General features: G+C 44.4%; 2 protein-coding genes, 1 non-coding gene and 1 pseudogene across 3 annotated transcripts; 3 read left to right on the forward strand and 1 right to left on the reverse strand.

The window, feature by feature from the left end:
• Nucleotides 1–1,060: 1,060 nt before the first annotated feature.
• LOC123412227 lies at nucleotides 1,061–7,370 on the forward strand (annotated as a pseudogene).
• On the forward strand, nucleotides 1,456–4,936 carry LOC123412229. The gene is made up of 2 exons (XM_045105168.1): nucleotides 1,456–2,076; nucleotides 4,641–4,936. The coding sequence occupies exons 1-2, from the start codon at nucleotides 1,690–1,692 to the stop codon at nucleotides 4,674–4,676; spliced, it is 423 nt and encodes a 140-aa protein (XP_044961103.1). The 5' UTR covers nucleotides 1,456–1,689; the 3' UTR covers nucleotides 4,677–4,936.
• Nucleotides 7,371–7,497: 127 nt separating the features above from the next.
• TRNAL-CAG lies at nucleotides 7,498–7,578 on the reverse strand. Its single transcript has one exon. It is a non-coding gene; the product is annotated as a tRNA-Leu (tRNA).
• Nucleotides 7,579–7,581: 3 nt separating this feature from the next.
• LOC123409263 lies at nucleotides 7,582–9,225 on the forward strand. The gene is made up of 3 exons (XM_045102210.1): nucleotides 7,582–7,607; nucleotides 7,952–8,591; nucleotides 8,848–9,225. The coding sequence occupies exons 1-3, from the start codon at nucleotides 7,582–7,584 to the stop codon at nucleotides 9,223–9,225; spliced, it is 1,044 nt and encodes a 347-aa protein (XP_044958145.1).
• Nucleotides 9,226–18,642: the final 9,417 nt, after the last annotated feature.

Consider the following 18,642-nt stretch of genomic DNA (forward strand, 5'->3'; position numbering starts at 1 on the left):
ATCTTAGGAAAACTCTTCAAAACAACCGGATGATCTTTTTTGTTGTAAGCCGTCTTCACTACTCGCCACATGCCCCTGTGGAGTCTCGAACGCCAATCTCCTTCTCACCTTATCTGTTTATTACAAAGTCATCTCTTCCTTCCGCCTTCTTCGCCACATTCGGGCGGAGGAGAGGCCCCCACGAAGAGCACCTTCATTGTCGCCTGCTACTGCAACTAGTACCCCTCCGCCTTCCCCTCGCAAACCGACTTTCTTCTCCTCCTTCGTAATCGCCTACCTCTGCCTAGTTTTTCTTCCGACGGGAGCTGATACTTCCTGCCCTTGGCCACCCCGTTCGAGGAGGCGTTGGCGCGTCCCCGGGCTGCGGGAGGGTGGTGTCGTCGGTGCTGCTGCGGTGAAGCTGCAATGCAGCACACACGTTGCTGTGATCGTTGATCTTGCCGTGGGCAGAAGCTTCAACACATCATCCATGGTGTTGCGCTCGCTAACGGAGCTGTGATGCAACATTGTTGCAAGCGACGGACCTCACCAGCGATGGAGCTGCAGTGCAGCGTGGATGGTGCTACCATCAGCGACCTCACCAGCGATGAGTTGTAGTGCAGCGTGCTGCTATCATCTCATTGGTGGCGCGACAGAGATGAGATGTAGCGCATGTACTATGGCGGCCAGAGAATCTCTCCGATGACGGAGCTCCAGTGCAGCGGGCATGGTGCTACCCTGCCGGTGACAGGGCTGTAGTGCAGCGGATGTGGCGCTGCGAGCCGGCCGGCGGAGCTCCAGTGCAGCGGGCATGTTGTGCTACCCGTCGATGATGAAGTTGCAGTGCAGCGGACCTGCCGCTGCGTGCCGCCTGGCGGAGCTGCAGTCAGCGGGGCATGGTGCTACCTGCCGACGACGGAGATGTAGTCAACGGAAGCGACGCTGCGTGCCGGCCGGTGGAGTTGCAGTGCAACCCGTCGGTGGGTGCCGGAGCTGCAGTGCTACGATCAGTCTGCCAATGGAGGGTGCGACTGCTCCACTTCAGCTTTGTTGCGTTAATCTATTGAACGGTTCGCGAGCGATGGATCCGATAGTTTAAGACCCGACTGATTTTTCCAGGAAATCAATCGGTAGATTTGTAGCAGCCGCCTAAATCTTATTTTTTTTAGGGATAGTTAGATATAATCACGCTAATAAGTTATTAATCTTATTAGTGTGATTATATGTTTTGTTTATCAAAATCCTACTTCCTTCGTTCCTAAATATAAATCTTTTTAGAGATTCCACTAGTGGACTACATATGGATGTATATAGACATATTTTAGTGTGTATATTCACTCATTTTGCTTCGTATGTAGATGCCTAGTAAAATCTCTTAAAAGACTTATATTTAGGAACGGAGGGAGTAGAAAACTTCATACCTATGTGAATGGGCCACGCTGACCGCGGCCCGTTAAACCCACGAGCACTCGCTCCCCGCGCCATAGAATCGCCCGGCGCCGCCTCCTCCTCTCTAACGCGTCGTCCCGTCGAGCGCCACCGCACTGGTTTCCTCGCCGTCGCGCGCCGTCGCTGCGCTCCTATCCGCCTTCTCCATACGCTGCCGGCTCTGCCACCCCTGCTCTAGGGTTCCTTTGCGGCCGCCGCGGCCCGTCTTCTGGAAGCGGATCGGAGGCGGCGAGCGGGCGGGGAAAGCGGCGGCCAGAGGAGATGCTCAAGTTCCTGTCCAGGGTGGTGGTGGAGTACAACCCCCTGGACCCGCGCAAGGCGGCGGCCGTGGAGCTCCTCGCACAGTGCAACGGCCGCAAGGCCAAGGACTCCAACCCCACCTGCTCCGTCGAGCTACGGCGCCTGCCCTCCCGGGCCGCGGCCGAAGACCCCGGGGCCCAGCCGCCCCCGCGCGTCCTCGTCACCTACCTCAACGGCGCCGAGGAGGCCTTCGTCGCCGCCGACGGCGCCACCGCGCAGGGCATGCGCGACCAGATCCTCGCCCGCGGCCGCCTCCTCGAGACCGAGCAGCTCTTCCGCGAGGCCGGGGAGAAGTGGCCCGTCGTCATCCCCGAGGAGGAGCTCGGCATGTCATTCCCCGGTATCAAGGTGCCCCTTCTACTCTGTTTCGTTAACTTCGCTTTCTGTCGAACACCTTGCGTGCGTGCGTGCGTGCGTTGGCGTATCTCAGTACTACCTTGCGCAGAAATCTCCCGTCCAAACATTGGAATGCAGATAGTTGTTGTGTACGTTGTCCCTCATTTAACTTGTATATGTGGCCATGGAACCTTTTTGACAATGCATAACATCTTATGCGCGCCTAGTGTTATGATATTATTCACATGTAGAATGGAATAAGTAGGATTATTACAAATTTTATATTTACTTTTGGTAGATTAGTAAGGATGTAGCATTATCAGGCTTGCACCATGTTTCACATGCATCACCTGAGGCATATTTGTCCATGTGTGCTTGATGCTTATTTCGGTTGTATTGCTACTGTCGGGTTTGATCTAGCCTCATTTATCTCCCTTCTTTTCGTCAAACTTTGCTAACATTGTGTATGTCTATTCTCTCCCAATATTTTGTATGTTGGGTGATTATATAATTCATTTCATTGAGTACCGCCGATTGATTTTATGCATGTGTACTGGGCAGAACCATTGGAAATGACACTAAAATGCATGATCCTTTCTAGCTGCTGCATAAAGTTCAGGTTCTTGTATACTGTTTGTCAAGGTGTACTGTGTCTATTTTTATAATAAAATGTCAAGGTGTACTATTTGTGTGCAACCTGATAAATATCGTTTGGCATTTGAATTAGGATCACCACTGCTTTTGGCATTTATAATCCAGTTCGATAAGGGGAACTATGATCACTACTGCAAGCCCATAAGCTGGTGCTATGCATTTAGCACTGGCTCATGAACATACTCTTTTGTAGTCATTCATAACATTGGGAGTGAAAAAATGGGTTTTGATTTTTGAAGCCAATAAGATGTCATTTTGACCGTTAACTTTGATTGCATATCATTAGATCTCTTTAATCATCATTCATATGGTTTGGCTGCATGCATTTCAGGGTATCATCCGTTCTTTTTGAGCTGGCGGTAGTATAAGTTACTTCTTAATTTCAAAAGATGTCTACTAATCTTAGCAATACCTTTACTCTTGGGTGTACATAGCGCAGTCAAGCAAGCACCGATACACCTTTTTGTCTTCTTTTTTTCTTGTTGTGTTCACCCACTTGTTGGTTGGTCTAATATATTGTTTATATGAGCTCTCTCAGCATTTAATTTCTACTCCATAGGTCATTGTTCCATGATTTGTCTCGACTTTCTGATGTTTAACTCCTACAGAGACATGTGGCTAGGTCCTTCTAGGAAAGAAATGCTTAGCGTACTATGCCTAGCACTTAACATTTTTTGTTTGAGAGAGTACTGCATTGGCTCGTTACCTTTGTAATAAGACAATAAACATGTTCTTTTTCATTAACGCGGTAGTAGTCATACCACCTGTTCCGTCGAAAAAATAAATTGTACAATCATATTGAGTGGCCATTTTAGATGCCTCCTCGGTCAACCATTTACATAGGATTCTACCTTTTTAGGAACACCTTCATTTATTTAGATATAATAAAGAGTACTTTGTGTTCCTAAATGCAAATAAATTTTAGTTTCTAAAGAATTTCCAATCTGCATAAGTAGAACCTGAGCATAGTTTGAATTTTATATTTACTATAATCAAGCATGGTTTTGTTGCCATAACTTAATAACATTTTTATTGAAGTTGTTTTTAACTAGTTTAGAAACTGCCATTAGTAGAAGAAGGCAGTATGATATGTAACATGTACTTGTGTGCTATGCTTATCTTCAGTGGATTGAACTTCCATATGGTTCTCCTGGGCAAAAGATTTACATTGAAATACTCAGATAACCAACTGTGCATTGCACACTTAGGGAGCGTTCGGACTCGCTCCGCTCCGCGACTCCGCGCTGGAGCGGAGTGGCATGCAGTGTTAAGAGCCTGTTTGGGACTGCTCTGCTCCAGAAAATTCAGCTCCGCTCTAGAAAACGTAAGCCAAACGGGATAGCTCCACGATATACCGCTCCGCAAAAAAACTAGAATCTGGGGTCCAACTCCTTGTTTTTTGTGAAGCTCCCTAGGAGGTGCTCCATAGAATTATAGAAGCTGGAGTTGAAAGAAAATTACCCACCACTGCCACCAGTAAGTGGATACCCCTTCGTTTCTTACCTCTCATCCAATCAAATAGATCATTTTCATCAAATTTTCCATCCGTGAAGCTGGAGCTAAATGAGAGCCAAACATTCTTTTGAAATGGTTGCAACTTCTATATGAAACTGCTCTAAAGTGGATTTGATGAAGCGGAGCTGATTTTGATGGAGTGAAGCAGTCCCAAACAGGCCCTAAATCACGGAGCTGCTAAAAGCCTGCTCCACGCGCTCCGCTCCGCCTAGAGCATCTGAACAGTCCCTTAAGTAGTTCCTGGACATGTTGCTCCTCAGAGTTTGCGGGTTTCAAAGCGCGGGTGTTATTTCTAGTTTTGTTTATAGTCTCAATGATAACTTGCTACTATTCAGTACTTTGGCATGATTCTTTGTTCCTCTTTGTGAACTTTTAACGATAATCTCGCCATCTGTTTCTCTTGGCAGCCAAAGAAAGCCGAGGAGAAGCCCCAGGCTGCGTGATCCAGTCAGAGCTGTTTCAGTCGTAACATTTCACGTGTGGTTAACTAGCAGAACATCTGTTGTCCCATAAATGTCATGAAAGAAGGCTTGGCGCATTTGGGAGCTTTTCTTCGGATCTTCGTTGACTAGTTCAGCTTCAGAGCATGTCCCTTTGTCCCCTTTTTTATTTCCTTCCTCGGAACATCCTATGTTGAGTGGACATTGGATAACTCGTTTAAATTGTTGATTATGATTATACAATCATACAAGCACTATTGTAACCCTTTTGTGTATGTTCAGCTGCGAGCCAATTTATTCAGAATAAGTTTGCTCTGTGCTCCAGACGACTGACAAGAGAATTTGGTCTCAGCCAACAATAAATAATTACTCCGTCCCAAAAATAAGTGACTCAAATTTGTACTCCTTCCATTCCCTACAAACTCATATTACACGTAACAAGGCAAAATTTAATGACCGGTTGAAAAGTCAAGTTTTCTATGCAGCATGCATGCAACGAATGAGTGAGAAGAAAGTAGTCAAGTGTCATTATGAATACATGCATGCAGTTATTAAACAAGTTGCTAGTACGAGAAAACATCATTAATGTTACCTTGATTATTGTTGGTGGCCTTATATAGATGTAAAATGTATTTTCTATAGTGGTCTTGTATAAGGGAATGAAAGGAGTATTAAACTTAATACAAAACTGAGTCATTTTTAAGTCACTTATTTTTGGAACGGAGAGAGTACATCATTCTGGCTGTGGTTGGAGCATGCCTTGCTCATTTCTCTGTAGCCTGAAATACTGTAATCATGCTCATAGCATCAGTTTCAATTTCAACACGGATGGGGCCCTTCTTGTGCCAGCATCGGCTGGAGATTACGCTAGACAAACCCCATTTAGTTTGGAGATCCAGCAGAGACGTGTGTCTCCAGGCCCTGCGTGCCGTGGCTGCACGAGCGGCAAGTCTTGTCTGCCTCTGTTGCCTGAGTTGGTACCCCCGCGCTACACTTGTCCTGGTTTCAGACCAAGCAGCTGCCACGCGCGGCCCGCATTCCTTCAGAAAAAGAAAAAGTGGTCGCAGCCGCCAGAGGTCGGATACTCACGCATTTATAGATACACTGAGGAGCCGGCCGGTGATGAGGGCGCAAGGCGGAAAGAACACGAGGAGAAAAGAAAAGGTAACCATGGATGGCGAGGGGAGCAAGAAGAAGACGGTGTGCGTGACCGGCGCCGGCGGGTTCGTCGCCTCCTGGCTCGTCAAGCGGCTCCTTTCCACGGGCGACTACACGGTGCATGGCACCGTCCGCGACCTCGGTAAGATAAGATCCACGGCCACGCCACCTTTGAGCCGTCCCGTGCATGCAAAGGATCGACCAGACGGTGCAGGTGCAAGTGCAAGTGCGTTCGTGTACGCAGGTGATCGCAAGACCGGCCACCTGAAGGCGCTGGACGGCGCCGGGGAGCGGCTGCGGCTGTTCAAGGCCGACGTGCTGGACTACGCGACCGTGGCGTGCGCCGTGGCCGGCTGCGGCGGCTCTTCCACGTCGCCAGCCCCGTCCCCGCCGACAAACCCCAGAACCCAGAGGTAACGTGCCATTTTCATCAGTAAACTGGTATATTCTTGAATCTTTCTCTCCTGGTATAATGTTGTGATAAAAATAAGGGGGTGGAATCTCACGTACATACACGTTTACTGATGCAGGTGGAGGTCCTGGCTGGCTCCGGCGGTGAGGGGCACGCAGAACGTGCTCAAGGCCTGCCACCAAGCCAAGGTCGGCCGTGTCGTGGTGGTGTCGTCGGCCGCCGCGGTGGCCATGAACCCCAGCTTCCCCAGGGACGCCGTCCTGGACGAGGACGCGTGGTCAGACGAGGACCACTGCAGAACCGCCGGGGTGGCATGCTCTTCTCAGTTTCCAAACCAAAATCCTATATAAGTATCAACCTACGTACTCATCCTCTGTCAGATTTTCATCCTGGCAGATGTGGTACGCCCTCTCCAAGACGCTGGCCGAACGCGAGGCCCTGGCTCACGCGGGGAGGACCGGCCTGGACGTGGTCACCGTGTGCCCGCCCGCCCTTGGTCCTCGGCCCGCTGCTGCAGCCCGCGGCCAACACCAGCACTCCAGCAGCCTGGTCCTCATCAACCTGCTCAAAGGCAAGCCTTCCGTCCGTTGTGTGTGCCTTGTCGCGTAGAGACGTTGAGCTGCTGTGGATCAGCAGTTCTCGTGTGGCTTTGCTTGATTTGTTGCGTGCGCGCGCAGGCGCAGGCGACGCCGGCGCCGTGGAGGACAAGGCGAGGAACGCGGTGGACGTCCGGGACCTCGCCGACGCGCTCGTCCTGGCGTACGAGACCCCGGAGGCGTCCGGGCGGGGCGGTACATCTGCGGCGCGTACCGGAAGAAGCTGTCTGAAATGGCCGGCATCGTCAGGAGCTTCTATCCAGACATGAACCAGCCAAAGATGTAAGAACGGATATGTTTGGTCTATAGACATGTGCAGGCCCGCACGCGTCCATGCATGGGTATTGCATCTTGCGAGACCGGCTAATGAGAAGATCATATTTATTTTGCAGGTTCGTCCAAGGGGAGGACGACCGGATGGTGAGCTCCAAGAAGCTGCAGGCGCTGGGGTGGAAGTTCAGGGCGGTGGAGGAGTGCCTGAGGGACGGCGTCGAGTGCTACAGGGCCGCCGGGATTCTGCCGGAGTGAACGACTGAGAGCTTCTTGGAGAATATACGTAGTAAATTGAAGGGCGGTGTGTTAAAACTTTGAAATCCAGCATAAAACGAGATCCAAGGCAACATGGCAAATTAATAAAAATAGTGAAAGAAAACAATTTTGTCAAGAGTGGGATTTGAACCCACGCCCTTTCGGACCAGTACCTGAAACTGGCGCCTTAGACCAACTCGGCCATCTTGACGGGATGTTTCTGGTGTTAGAGAATGCTCTGTTAAAATGATCGTTGATTGCTGTCCTCGCCATCTCCGGAGTCATCGGCTGGAGAGAGGATTCAGACACCACACACCGGCACGAGCCACCGCAGCAGCGTGTGGTTGACTGTCGATAGGATTGAATACGTATCTCTCCCTAATGTTTCCCTAAGTGTCGTGGCTGTTTTGCAGAAAAACCCCTCACGTTATACATATTCAACCCGCACTATTAATTTAAGTGGAAAAAACGGTTCAGTTTTACACTTTAGAAGCATTGAGCAAGGCCGTCGACAAACCCCACATCCAGTCTCTGGAAGCAGCCCTCATAAAAATCCAACATTTACGTTCCCATTGCTGAGCAAGGCCATCGACGCAGCCACTAAAAAATAGATCCCCAAATCCACCACCAAAGATGGCGCCGCCGCCCATCCTTCGAACCCAAGATGAGCTCCTGGAGGAGATCTTCTTCCTCCTCACCACGGTATCCGACCTAGCCAGCGCCTCCGCGGCGTGCGTTCCCTTCCGCGGTCTCATCACCGACCACGGCTTCCTCCGCCGCTACCGCGCACTCCACCCGCCGCCTCTCATCGGCGTGTTGGACTTGGACAACGGCACCCTCGCCCCTGCCCAGCCGCCGCATCCCTCCGCCGTCGCCGCCCGCGCCTTCGCCGGCTTCGACTTCTCCTGCAAATCCTTCCTCCCCACCAAATCCGGCCGTGCCTGGTTGCAACTTGACTTCTTGGACGGCCGCGCCCTCCTCACCAGCGTGCTTGAAAGCGACCTTGAGGCGATGGTCTTCAACCGCCGCCAACTTTTGTTCAGCGACATAGCCGTGTGCGACCCCGTGCACCGCCGCTACGTCCTGCTTCCCGCCGTCCCCTGTGAGCTGACGGCGCTGGTCCCTAAACATGACCTGTTGGGTCTGGAGGCATTCCTTCCCCCCGGTGATGATGAGGAAGACCCTTTATCATTCAGGGTCATGTGCTTGGCGAAGCGCAGAAGTGTCGATGGAGCATATTTATATGCTTGGTGTAGCCGGGAGATATGTGCTCCTAGCGACAGACTGCACCATACCTTCACAAGGTAAGCGAAGGTTCTTTTCGGTGGACGTCAAGACACTGCAGGTCGAGTTGTTCGGCGAAGGCTCCCTAGGTGGTGAACTATATGCTGGTTTCCCACCATCATTGTGTGCACCAACTATATGAACTGGTGAGCGTGTTATCTGCTTACTTTTATTTAACATCTGGTTTCAGTGTTAGCCAGCAAAGAAATGTGATTCAGGGTATATGAACTATATGCTGGTTTCCCACCATCATTGTGTGCACCAACTATATGAACTGGAGAGCGTCTTCTCCATGCTCTCCGGCGGACGCCGCGGCGACCTCAACCTCTATAGATGCGTCAGCCTGGTCGGATACTGCATGCTCCCCATGGTCATCTTCTCTGCGGTCTCCCTCTTCCTACCGCGGGGCGGTGGGCTCATCTTCGGGATGGGCATGGGATTCGTGATGTGGTCTATCAGGGTCTACACCAGGTTACTAGCAGAGCTTGCCTCCAGCGGCGATGAGCATAGGGGACTCATTGCCTACGCCTGCTCGCTCGTCTACATGCTCTTCTCTCTGCTCGTGATCTTTTGATGCTGTTCTTGCACTCTGCTGCTGTACTTAATTAATTATAGATTTGTAAAATTAATGACAGATTGGTGCAATTTTACTAAATTCGAATTGTTTTATTTTGGGTTATAAATTTTGAACTTTTGTAAATTAAGAGCGTGGGAAATTTATTTTTCCCGTTGCAACGCACGGGTCCATTTGCTAGTAATAATAAATTAAATACGGTTTCTGGTCGTCCGTCTTGAAAATTACCCCTAAAGTTTGCATAAAAGACCCACAATGCCACCGGTAAGTAATAGAAAACGTTTTATAAAGCAAAAAAATCTTGGACTGGGCCGGCCCATGTAAAACGTCATATATTACACTGTGCACGCTGGGAGAATATCCAACACACCGTATGGGCCGGCCCATGCACAGGCGTCTGCTTTTAGTTCCATTTATTTATTTATTTTCAGTTCCGCTTTATTTCTTTATTTTATATAATTTAGAACTTTAAATAATCTTTAAAAATTTAATAAACTGAAAATTATAAATCAACACATTTCAAAAATTAAAATGTTTGTGACTTCAAAAACTGCTCGGAGTTTTGTAAAAAATGCTCGCATATACAATAAAATGTTTGTAATTTTAGAAAAATATTTGTACAATAAGAAATGTCCATGATCTCAAATACAATTCCATGTATTAAAAATTATTAAAGGCATATAACAAAATGCTTTCTAATTCAAATATGTTAATGCATTTAAAAAATGCCCTAATAATTTAAAAATAGCTGATGCCTGTTTTGATAGTTTCTTTTTTTATTTAAAATTTTGCGTTCCATTTTTGTTTATTTAAAATTTAAATAATTTAGAATTAGAAAAACTTTTGCATACTAAAAAATAGGAATTTTGAATTAAAATGCTGACGAATTTTTATTTTGAAAATAAAATTGGATTCAAAAAAAGAGCCGGATTTTTATATTTTTTTTTGCAAATTCCAAAACAATGTCCATGAATTTAATAAATATATTACTGATTTATAAAAATGTTTGTTTATTCAAAAAACTTCATGCGTTTCAAAAAATGTTTATGAATTTAAAATAAAATCCTCCAACATAAAAAATTATGTTCGTATTTCCTTGAATTGGTCGCCAATTTCAAAGAAAATATTTAAACCCGTTCAAAATATAAAAAATATTCACCATTTTTAGTAAATGTTTGTAATAATAAAGCATCGGTGGTTTTTGTCGTCCGTCGTGTCATTTTTGCAGAAAAGCCCCTATAGTTACCTCTAATTAATCCGCGGTCCATTTATAACTGACGCCGAACCTTTTTTTTTTGCATTTTACACAACACCCCCTTACTTTTATGCTAAATAACCCGCGGTCCAAATTATAGAAAGAGTGAATCATTTTTTAAATTTTTTACGTAAACCCCTCACATATGCATTAATAACCTCGAAGTTCATTCAGAATAAATATGTATTTTTAAATAACAATATCTTTTAAACCGTAAATCCAATTTAAACATGTTATATATGAAACTTGATTATAAAAATGTGTAGAGTTTGAATATGTTGTTATTTTACATGTTAAATATTTTTTTAAATACTATATAGGATACAATGCTAATTAATATTTGACTTTATTTCGTATCGACTATTTGTATTATAACATGTTAACTTAAGCATCAATATTTGAGAAATGTTATAATCTTTGGACATGATGTACTTGCACTAGGTTTTTTCTTTGTACATATTTTATAATCGACCTTACGTACATGTCTTTTTTTTACAGTATCCACGCGCGTTTTTACCAATGGACTACACTTTTTTCATTGTTCATTTTTCTCCCGTTGCAACGCACGGGCATTTGTGCTAGTAATAATAAAGCAAATAGAATTTCTGGTCGTCTGTCATGAAAATCACCCTTAAAGATTGCATAAATTACTCATCATGCCACCGTAAGTAATAGAAAACGTTTCAGAAAGCAAAAAATCTTGGAATAAGCCGGTCCATGTAAAAACCTCCTATATTATGCTCTGCACGCTGCGAGAATATCCAACACACCCTATGGGTCGGCCCATGCACAGGCGCCTGCTTTTAGTTCCGTTTTATTTTTTTATTTTCAATAATTTAGAACTTCAAATAATCTTTAAAATTTTAATAAACTAAAAAATATAAATCAACATATTTAAAAAATAAAATGTTTGTGACTTCAAAAACTGCCCGGAGTTTTGTATAAAATGCTCGCATATACAATAAAATGTTGCAATTTTAGAAAAATATTTGTACAATAAGAAAAGTCCATGATTTCAAATACAATTCCATGTATTCAAAATTATTAAAGGCATTTAACAAAATGCTTTCTAATTAAAAATATGTTAATGCATTTAAGAAATGTCCTAAAATTTTAAAAATAGCTAATGCCTGTTTTGATAGTTTCTTTTTTTTATATAAAATTTCTCATTCCTTTTTTGTTTATTTCTAATTTAAATAATTTAGAATTACATAAACTTTTGCATATTAAAAAATAGGAATTTTGAAATAAAATGCTGACGAAAACATAATGTCCATGAATTTAATAAATATATTACTGATTTATAACAATGTCCATGAATTTAATAAATATATTACTGATTTATAAAAATGTTTGTTTATTTAGAAAAAATTCATGCGTTTCAAAAAATGTTTGTGAATTTAAAATAAAATCCTCCAACATAAAAAATTATGTTCGCCTTTTCTTGAATTGGTCGTCAATTTAAAAGAAAATATTTAAACCCGTTCAAAATATAAAATATATTCACGATTTTTAGTAAATGTTTGTAAATTGTAAAAAATGTTCTCGATTTTAAAATTGTTTCCATATTTATAAAATTGTTCACGGAAGATCTAATGTATGTAGTTAAACATTAATGCTTCTAAGTCTTTGTGACATTATAATTGTGTGAATTTTGAAGAGTTAACTGTTGGATGAATCGAATTATTATTGTATGTTTTCTCAAAAATTTCATTGAAATTCAGAATAAATCTTTGAGTTATCAAGATTTTTGATAACCATGATATATATTTTTTGAAAATGTAAAGATTGCTTCAACTTGTGAATAAATTTAAAAGAAGAAACATTTCTTGCATTTGTGCACAAAATTTCAAAATCAAGCGATGATATGTGAAGATAATGCGATCACCATCATTGAAGATTATGTTTTTTTTTTCGTGACAACGCACGGGCCATTTTGCTAGTAAGGCAAAAGGAAATATGGGAGCTTCGTTGATTTTTTTAAAATAAAACAGGCGGGGAAGGAAAACAGCTACACCCGTGAGATGAAGAATTAGCGAAGAAGAGCACGAATTGGAATACGGGAGGGGAAGTAGGCAAGCCCCATCCCCGCCTAGGGCATAGTTCGGCTGGAAGCGGCTAGCGTGCTGGGAACGTGCAATACGCGGTGGGTTCTAGAGGCTACAGCCCGGTAAAGAAATCCTCATCCATTAAATAGTGAGAATAGAGTTTTGCAGTGTTATAAAAGACCGATGGGCGGCATGAACCCAAAGGTTGGCCTCATCTATAATAAGCTTTAAGAGGATTGGCATGAACCCAAAGGTTGGCCTCATCTACAATAAGCTTTAAGAGGATTGGTATGAACCCAAAGGTTGGTCCCATCTACAATAAATTTAGGAGTAAATAGGGAGAATAGAGTTTTACACGGCCTCTGCATCGGTGAGGAATGCATCCTTTTATTAAATACGAAACCAGTCTGAACCAAGTACATAGGGGTCTTAAAAAAAAGATACAAGACGTCTATCGTGCCGCAATCGATAATGGAAATAGGACTAGACGACTATTCACCTATCATATTAATATGTCGTCATCCAAACCGGTTGAAGATACCCTGAGCTACCATCTCCCTCGGGCACACCCAGTAATCAAAGGCTCCCTGGCTTCCACAAGAGTGAGTAAGGACCACATGTGAATCAAGGCAGTAGCCCGGAAGATAACCTGCAAAAAGTGAATACAACTTTAAACACTAAATCATTTATGTAGTTCCATGCAGCCCAGAGTAGTGCACAGGTACCAACACGAGTAAGTTTAGCATAGTCAACATTGACCCCCTTCAACCACGTCCCAAATAACATGTTAATGCTAGTAGGAGGGCAAATGTTGAAAGCAATATGGATCAAAAGCCATAAAAGTTTAGCCATAGGACAATCTAGAAAGAGGTGCTTAATAGTTTCTTTGTTCTGACAGAAGCTGCATCTTTGATTTCCTTTCAAATTACTCTTGGCCAAGTTATCCTTAGTTAAAATAACTCCTTTGTGAACAAACGACGCGAGGGAGGGGCAAACGGCGCATGGCGGAGGTCGACGACGCGAGGGAGGGGCATGACGGAGGTCAGCGACGGAGGGGGAGGGCGGAGGCCTGTGGGGGAGAGTGGAAGCCCGCGGGGGAGCGCCGAAGCGGATGGATGCGCCCCGGTCCGACCTAGGGCATCGCCGCCATGCCCTGCTCTCCGCCTATGTGTGTGTCCTTTGCGTGTGTGTGCGTGAACAAGGGTGGATGTGTGAGGGACTAGGGTTAACAGGGTTGGGGAATAATGCGGAGCCTGTGCGTGGGATAGGCTGGACGCCTGGGCCTATGGATTTGTATCTTGGGCTTTTGGTTTTGTGGTTTAACCGAAATTTTTCGGTTTTAAACCAAAATAACTGAATTGAATAAGGTTTGTGGTTTTGCAAACTCAAACCATAACCAAAACCTAAAAAAACCAAAATTACGATTTGTTTTTTGTTTTTCCGGTTTTGTTTTTTGGTTTTTAGTTCGGCTTTGCACAAGGTGACTTGGTGGTGTTGTTTGATCGTCGACTACATGACACTTCACCATATTATGGGCCTAAGGAAAGGCACTGTGAAGTAATAAGTAGATGATGGGTTGCTTGAGTGGGAGAAGCTCAAACCTAGTTTATGCGTTATTTCACAAGGGGTTGATTTGGATCCACACGTTTCATGCTATGGTTAGATTATCTTAATTCTTCTTTCGTAGTTGCGGATGCTTGCGAGAGGGGGTAATCATAAGTGAGTTGCTTGTTCAAATAAGAATAACACCTTATCACTGGTCCACCCACACATCAAATTATCAAAATAACGAACGCGAATCAACTCAACATGACGAACATGACTATACATAAATTTCCATGTGTCCTCGGGAACGCTTTCTTCATATAAGAGTAATTTCAGACCCGTCCTTTGCTATGAAAAGGATTGGGCTATCTTGTTGTACATTTGCTACTATTGTTACTTGTCACTTGTTACGAATTATATTGCTATAAAACTAGCTATCATTATTAGTCACGGCACTTGAAGAGAATACCTTATTGAAAATTGTTTATCATTTCCTTATGTTCCTTTCTTCTAGTGAAGGAGGAAGCGCGAGGAAGAAGATGCGAGCAACACAACAATCCAATTCGAGAATTTATCCGGAAAACCCATGTGTTGCATTAGGTCCAAAACATACTCCCATCTAAGAGAGTCGAAGGCCTTTTTTATGCCTATCTCGAATAAGAGGGTTGGTGTCTTGCACTTATGCAGTCCGTGAGCAAAATTACGAACGTACATGAAATTACCATGAATGCTCGTTTCTTTATGAATGCACTCTAAACTTTGGAGGACGGAAATCCTATACGACCTGGGTCGCCCACGCCCGATGGCTGGACCAAGTCAAGCGCTTGACGCGTGGCAGAAACGAATCTCAAAGCAGCAGGGCTCACTTATTCCCCAATTCAGCTACCAAATCCTTATTCTCGTTGTCTTCTCCACAAGATCAGCACCGCTCTCGCGCTGTCGTGATTCTCCGCCGGCACTCGCTGCTCTCCTCGGCGTCCATGGCCACGACCCTGCGTCCCATCTCCTTCGCAGCGCCGTCGCTCGCAGCAGCACCGACACTCTAGCTAGCAACGACCAGCCTTCTCCGCGGCCGGCGGCGCAACTCCTTCCCCGCGCCGTCGCTCGCGGCACCACCGGCGCTCCAGCTAGCCACGGCCGCCCTCCTCGACGTCTTCCCCAGCTGGCCGTCTTGCACGATAGGACCAGGACTGCCGTGACTTTGGACTGTCCTGTTTCAGACTTTCAGTTAGCAATAGACAGTGTCAAGAACTGAACTGGACTGAAATACATAGGAGTGGATAGTGATGCATTATTATTTTTCTTCTGAATCTTACTCCCCGCTCCTACAGAATATTCCACTTCTTTTGTATGGAAGAATTTGATGAACGCTCTGAATAAAAAGTTGTGCTAGTTGCAGCACTATTCTCACACTTGTGGCATTTGGTTTTGGCAACTTAACATAACAGAGCTATGGTGATCAGGATTAATCCAAATACATCAGTTGCCAACTCAAAATAGACAAATGCACAAGATTTGACAAATATGGCAATGTATTTTCACCAATATCCAGATAGCAACATGAGGACATAAGCACCATGTATCAAAATCAAAAGATGGCTTCAGTGTTATGTTGTAATAATTAAATAACAATAATTAGCTGACATGCCCAGCTAACTAGCATTTAGCACCAAAATGATACATTACTGTCGAAACCATGATGTACTAGCACCTTCGCCAAAATCCAATTGGCGAGCCGCTGGAGGTGTTGTGCTATCTTCATGAACCTCAAACAACAATCTTGTAAATTCTCCATGGATAGGTGGAATTAAGGCTGGCTGATACCGTCCTAATGGCATGGTTGTCTGTGGATTTGTATTATAAGCACAATCAACTTCAAAAGCTTCATCTCTAGGTGGAACAAGTACTGATTGCTTTGATGGATGGTTCGAAGTTTTTCCTGCACATTGTGTGTATATACAATAAGTTAGAAAAGTGGTCGGAACCAGCCACTTAATCACACATAACAGGAAATGTACCTTCTTTCTTGCCTTTCTTTGCTCTCTCTAGCACATCTTTTGATCTTTTTTCCTTTCGGCCTTTTATTCGCTCGGGAGCTTTAAATGAAACCAATGTTTTTGCAATATCTTCACCACTTTCAGCAGAACTTTCAGGGTCCTCAACTTCATCCAAATTTATCTTGCTTAGTAAATCGCCCACTTCCAAAGCCAACTTATCAATACCATCATTGAGGTACCCAAGAACCTCCTTTGAACTCTTACACTTCAATGCAAGTGACATCATCTTTCGAGAAGTATGTGCAAACATGTATTGTAGGCTGTCCTTAATATTCTGTTTGGATGTAAATATTTCCTGCTTTGCATATTTTGTCCATCTGTTCAATATGTAATGACTTGGTAGTGTAATAATATTGCAGCAGGTGAAAACCTTATGAGCATGCTTGCATAATATACCTAAAACATTTGGAAGGATGCCAAATTAGGGGAAGGAGTGGGCAGTGGGCAGAATATTGCAGCAGGTGAAAATCTTATGAGCATGCTTAATATTTCCTGCACAATGAGCATATCTTACATACCTATGCAACCATACAATCTGCATGAACAAGATATCTCCAAAGTACTTGGGTTAAAAGCCACTGTAGCTTCATCGTTTTTGTACTGGAAGGATGTCACCTTGTAAGTGCTAGTTGTGCCCTCGGTGCCCAGCAAAACACATGCCAAATTAAATTGCCTTTTGAATTCCTCTTCAAATTCAAAGTAGAGTGTCCTAGTATATGATTCAGCTGCAATCTTCAACAAAGGTAGGTCAGACATGCAAAGTACTGGGCTGGTATGGCGTGATTTGTAGTCTTCATATTTTTCTTTCCTATGAAGACGGGCGGTGCACTTATCATATGCTTGTAAAAAATCTGAGAGGCATAGTCTTTTGCGGAAACTTCTCTTGAACATATTCATTCCTTCGCTCCTCTGAGTGGTCGTCATGTCTGCACTAAAAGAATCTCGACGATAAATAGTAGCCCACTTCTCACGCAGCTTGTACAAATTGTTCATCCATGAATTCTTTAAGAAATTCAGGATGATCGCTGATTACTTGACTTAGATGTTTAGCTGCATTTTGATACAAATGCCACAAACAAAGACGATGGCGTGTGTTTGGAAATACATTTCCAATAGCCTTTATAATGGCCGCACATTGATCAGTGAATACTTCATTTCAGATTGTTGCAAGTAATTGTTGCAATCCATTTGCAAGAAGGGTACACCATCCTTACCATACAATTGCTCACAATAATCATATATTTCAGATTGTCTAATTCCGGATGTCCTCATTTGTTTAATCATGTGGCGGTCAGCGTCTAAAAGTTGACGTTGAGATCTAAGCATGTGCCTTTTATCCGGACTTACCAACTGATGATTGTGATCGAGTATAACTTTCTGAACATTCCAAATACCCTCCCGAGTGATGCTGAATTGAACACGAGCCATGCAAGCTGTCCTCGAAGTAGCTTGTTCTTTCTTAGTTACATGTGTTAGATGAGTAGCCTTCACACCTGATTTGCTACAAACAAAATATCTTGAAGCTAATGTCCCATCTGCTCTGTACTTTCTGTGGCACCTCCTAATGCTGAATCCATTAGCTTCGGCATAAGAATTATAGAACTTGTATGCCTCTCCTTTGATTGAAAGAACATCCCAACTGTTGGAACACTATTTTCAGATGATGTATTCTGATTATTAGCCTGCAACCATGTGTTACTTTATTTTCAGTTATTGAATAACTTATTGCAAGAACATAAATATTATGAACCTTATTTACATTATCTCCATCTTGCAGGTCAAAATCATTCCTTGGTGTGTTCCTCGCCCTTGGCTGACCGCTGGTTTCATCCAATGGAAAGTTTGGGTATTCCCGTGGTGATTGTTGTGCGGGTATGAAATCAGTCAAAAGAGGATTTGTGCAGCAGGGGTTGTATGTCTGTAGATGTAAAATATACTTACCACCGGTGGAGGAGCGGTGGGCAGAGATTGATCCGGCGGAGAGGCTTCCATGTCTGTTCCTTGGCTGTCGTTTGCCGCACTACCCTCGTCTTCAAGGTCGATCGCCATCTTGGCGTTCCGTCACAGCGAGAGGAAAAGGGGCATGGAGATGAAACGCTCGCAGGTAGATGAACCGTTCAGGGATGATTTGGTCTGGTGAGAATAGGGATTTGGTAGCTGAATTGGGGAATAAGTGAGCCCCGCTGCTTTGAGATTCGTTTCTGCGACGCGTCAAGCGCCTGACTTGGTCCAACCACCGGGCGTGCACGACCCAGGTCATATAGGATTTCCGTCCAACGTTGGAGGCCACGCTGTTCATGTATGGCGCGAGACGTGTGGACAAAATATTGGCGATGAGTGCGAGTCCACACGCAAACGCTGAGACGTGGTCGTAGGTACGTGATCACCGTGGGGGAAAATCCATCGCCCCTGCCCTCCAAAGAGCGTGCGAGAACGATCCTTTCTCCAGTTGGACCAACGGCCAGTTTGCTTCCCTTCATTCCTTGTGTGAGAGTGAGAGCCCCGAAGAGGA

The sequence above is a fragment of the Hordeum vulgare genome, chromosome 7H (genome assembly GCF_904849725.1).
Source record: "Hordeum vulgare subsp. vulgare chromosome 7H, MorexV3_pseudomolecules_assembly, whole genome shotgun sequence".
Lineage (NCBI taxonomy): Eukaryota > Viridiplantae > Streptophyta > Magnoliopsida > Poales > Poaceae > Hordeum > Hordeum vulgare.

Bases quoted from the DNA above. Each gene is read 5' to 3' on its own strand.
- LOC123412229 (XM_045105168.1), top strand. From the start codon at position 1,690: ATGCTCAAGTTCCTGTCCAGGGTGGTGGTGGAGTACAACCCCCTGGAC. The intron at 2,077-4,640 runs GTGCCCCTTCTA...TTCTCTTGGCAG, and splicing joins TGTCATTCCCCGGTATCAAG to CCAAAGAAAGCCGAGGAGAA.
- LOC123409263 (XM_045102210.1), top strand. From the start codon at position 7,582: ATGTTTCTGGTGTTAGAGAATGCTCT. The intron at 7,608-7,951 runs GTTAAAATGATC...TTGCTGAGCAAG, and splicing joins CTGGTGTTAGAGAATGCTCT to GCCATCGACGCAGCCACTAA. The intron at 8,592-8,847 runs GTCGATGGAGCA...TTTCAGTGTTAG, and splicing joins GCTTGGCGAAGCGCAGAAGT to CCAGCAAAGAAATGTGATTC.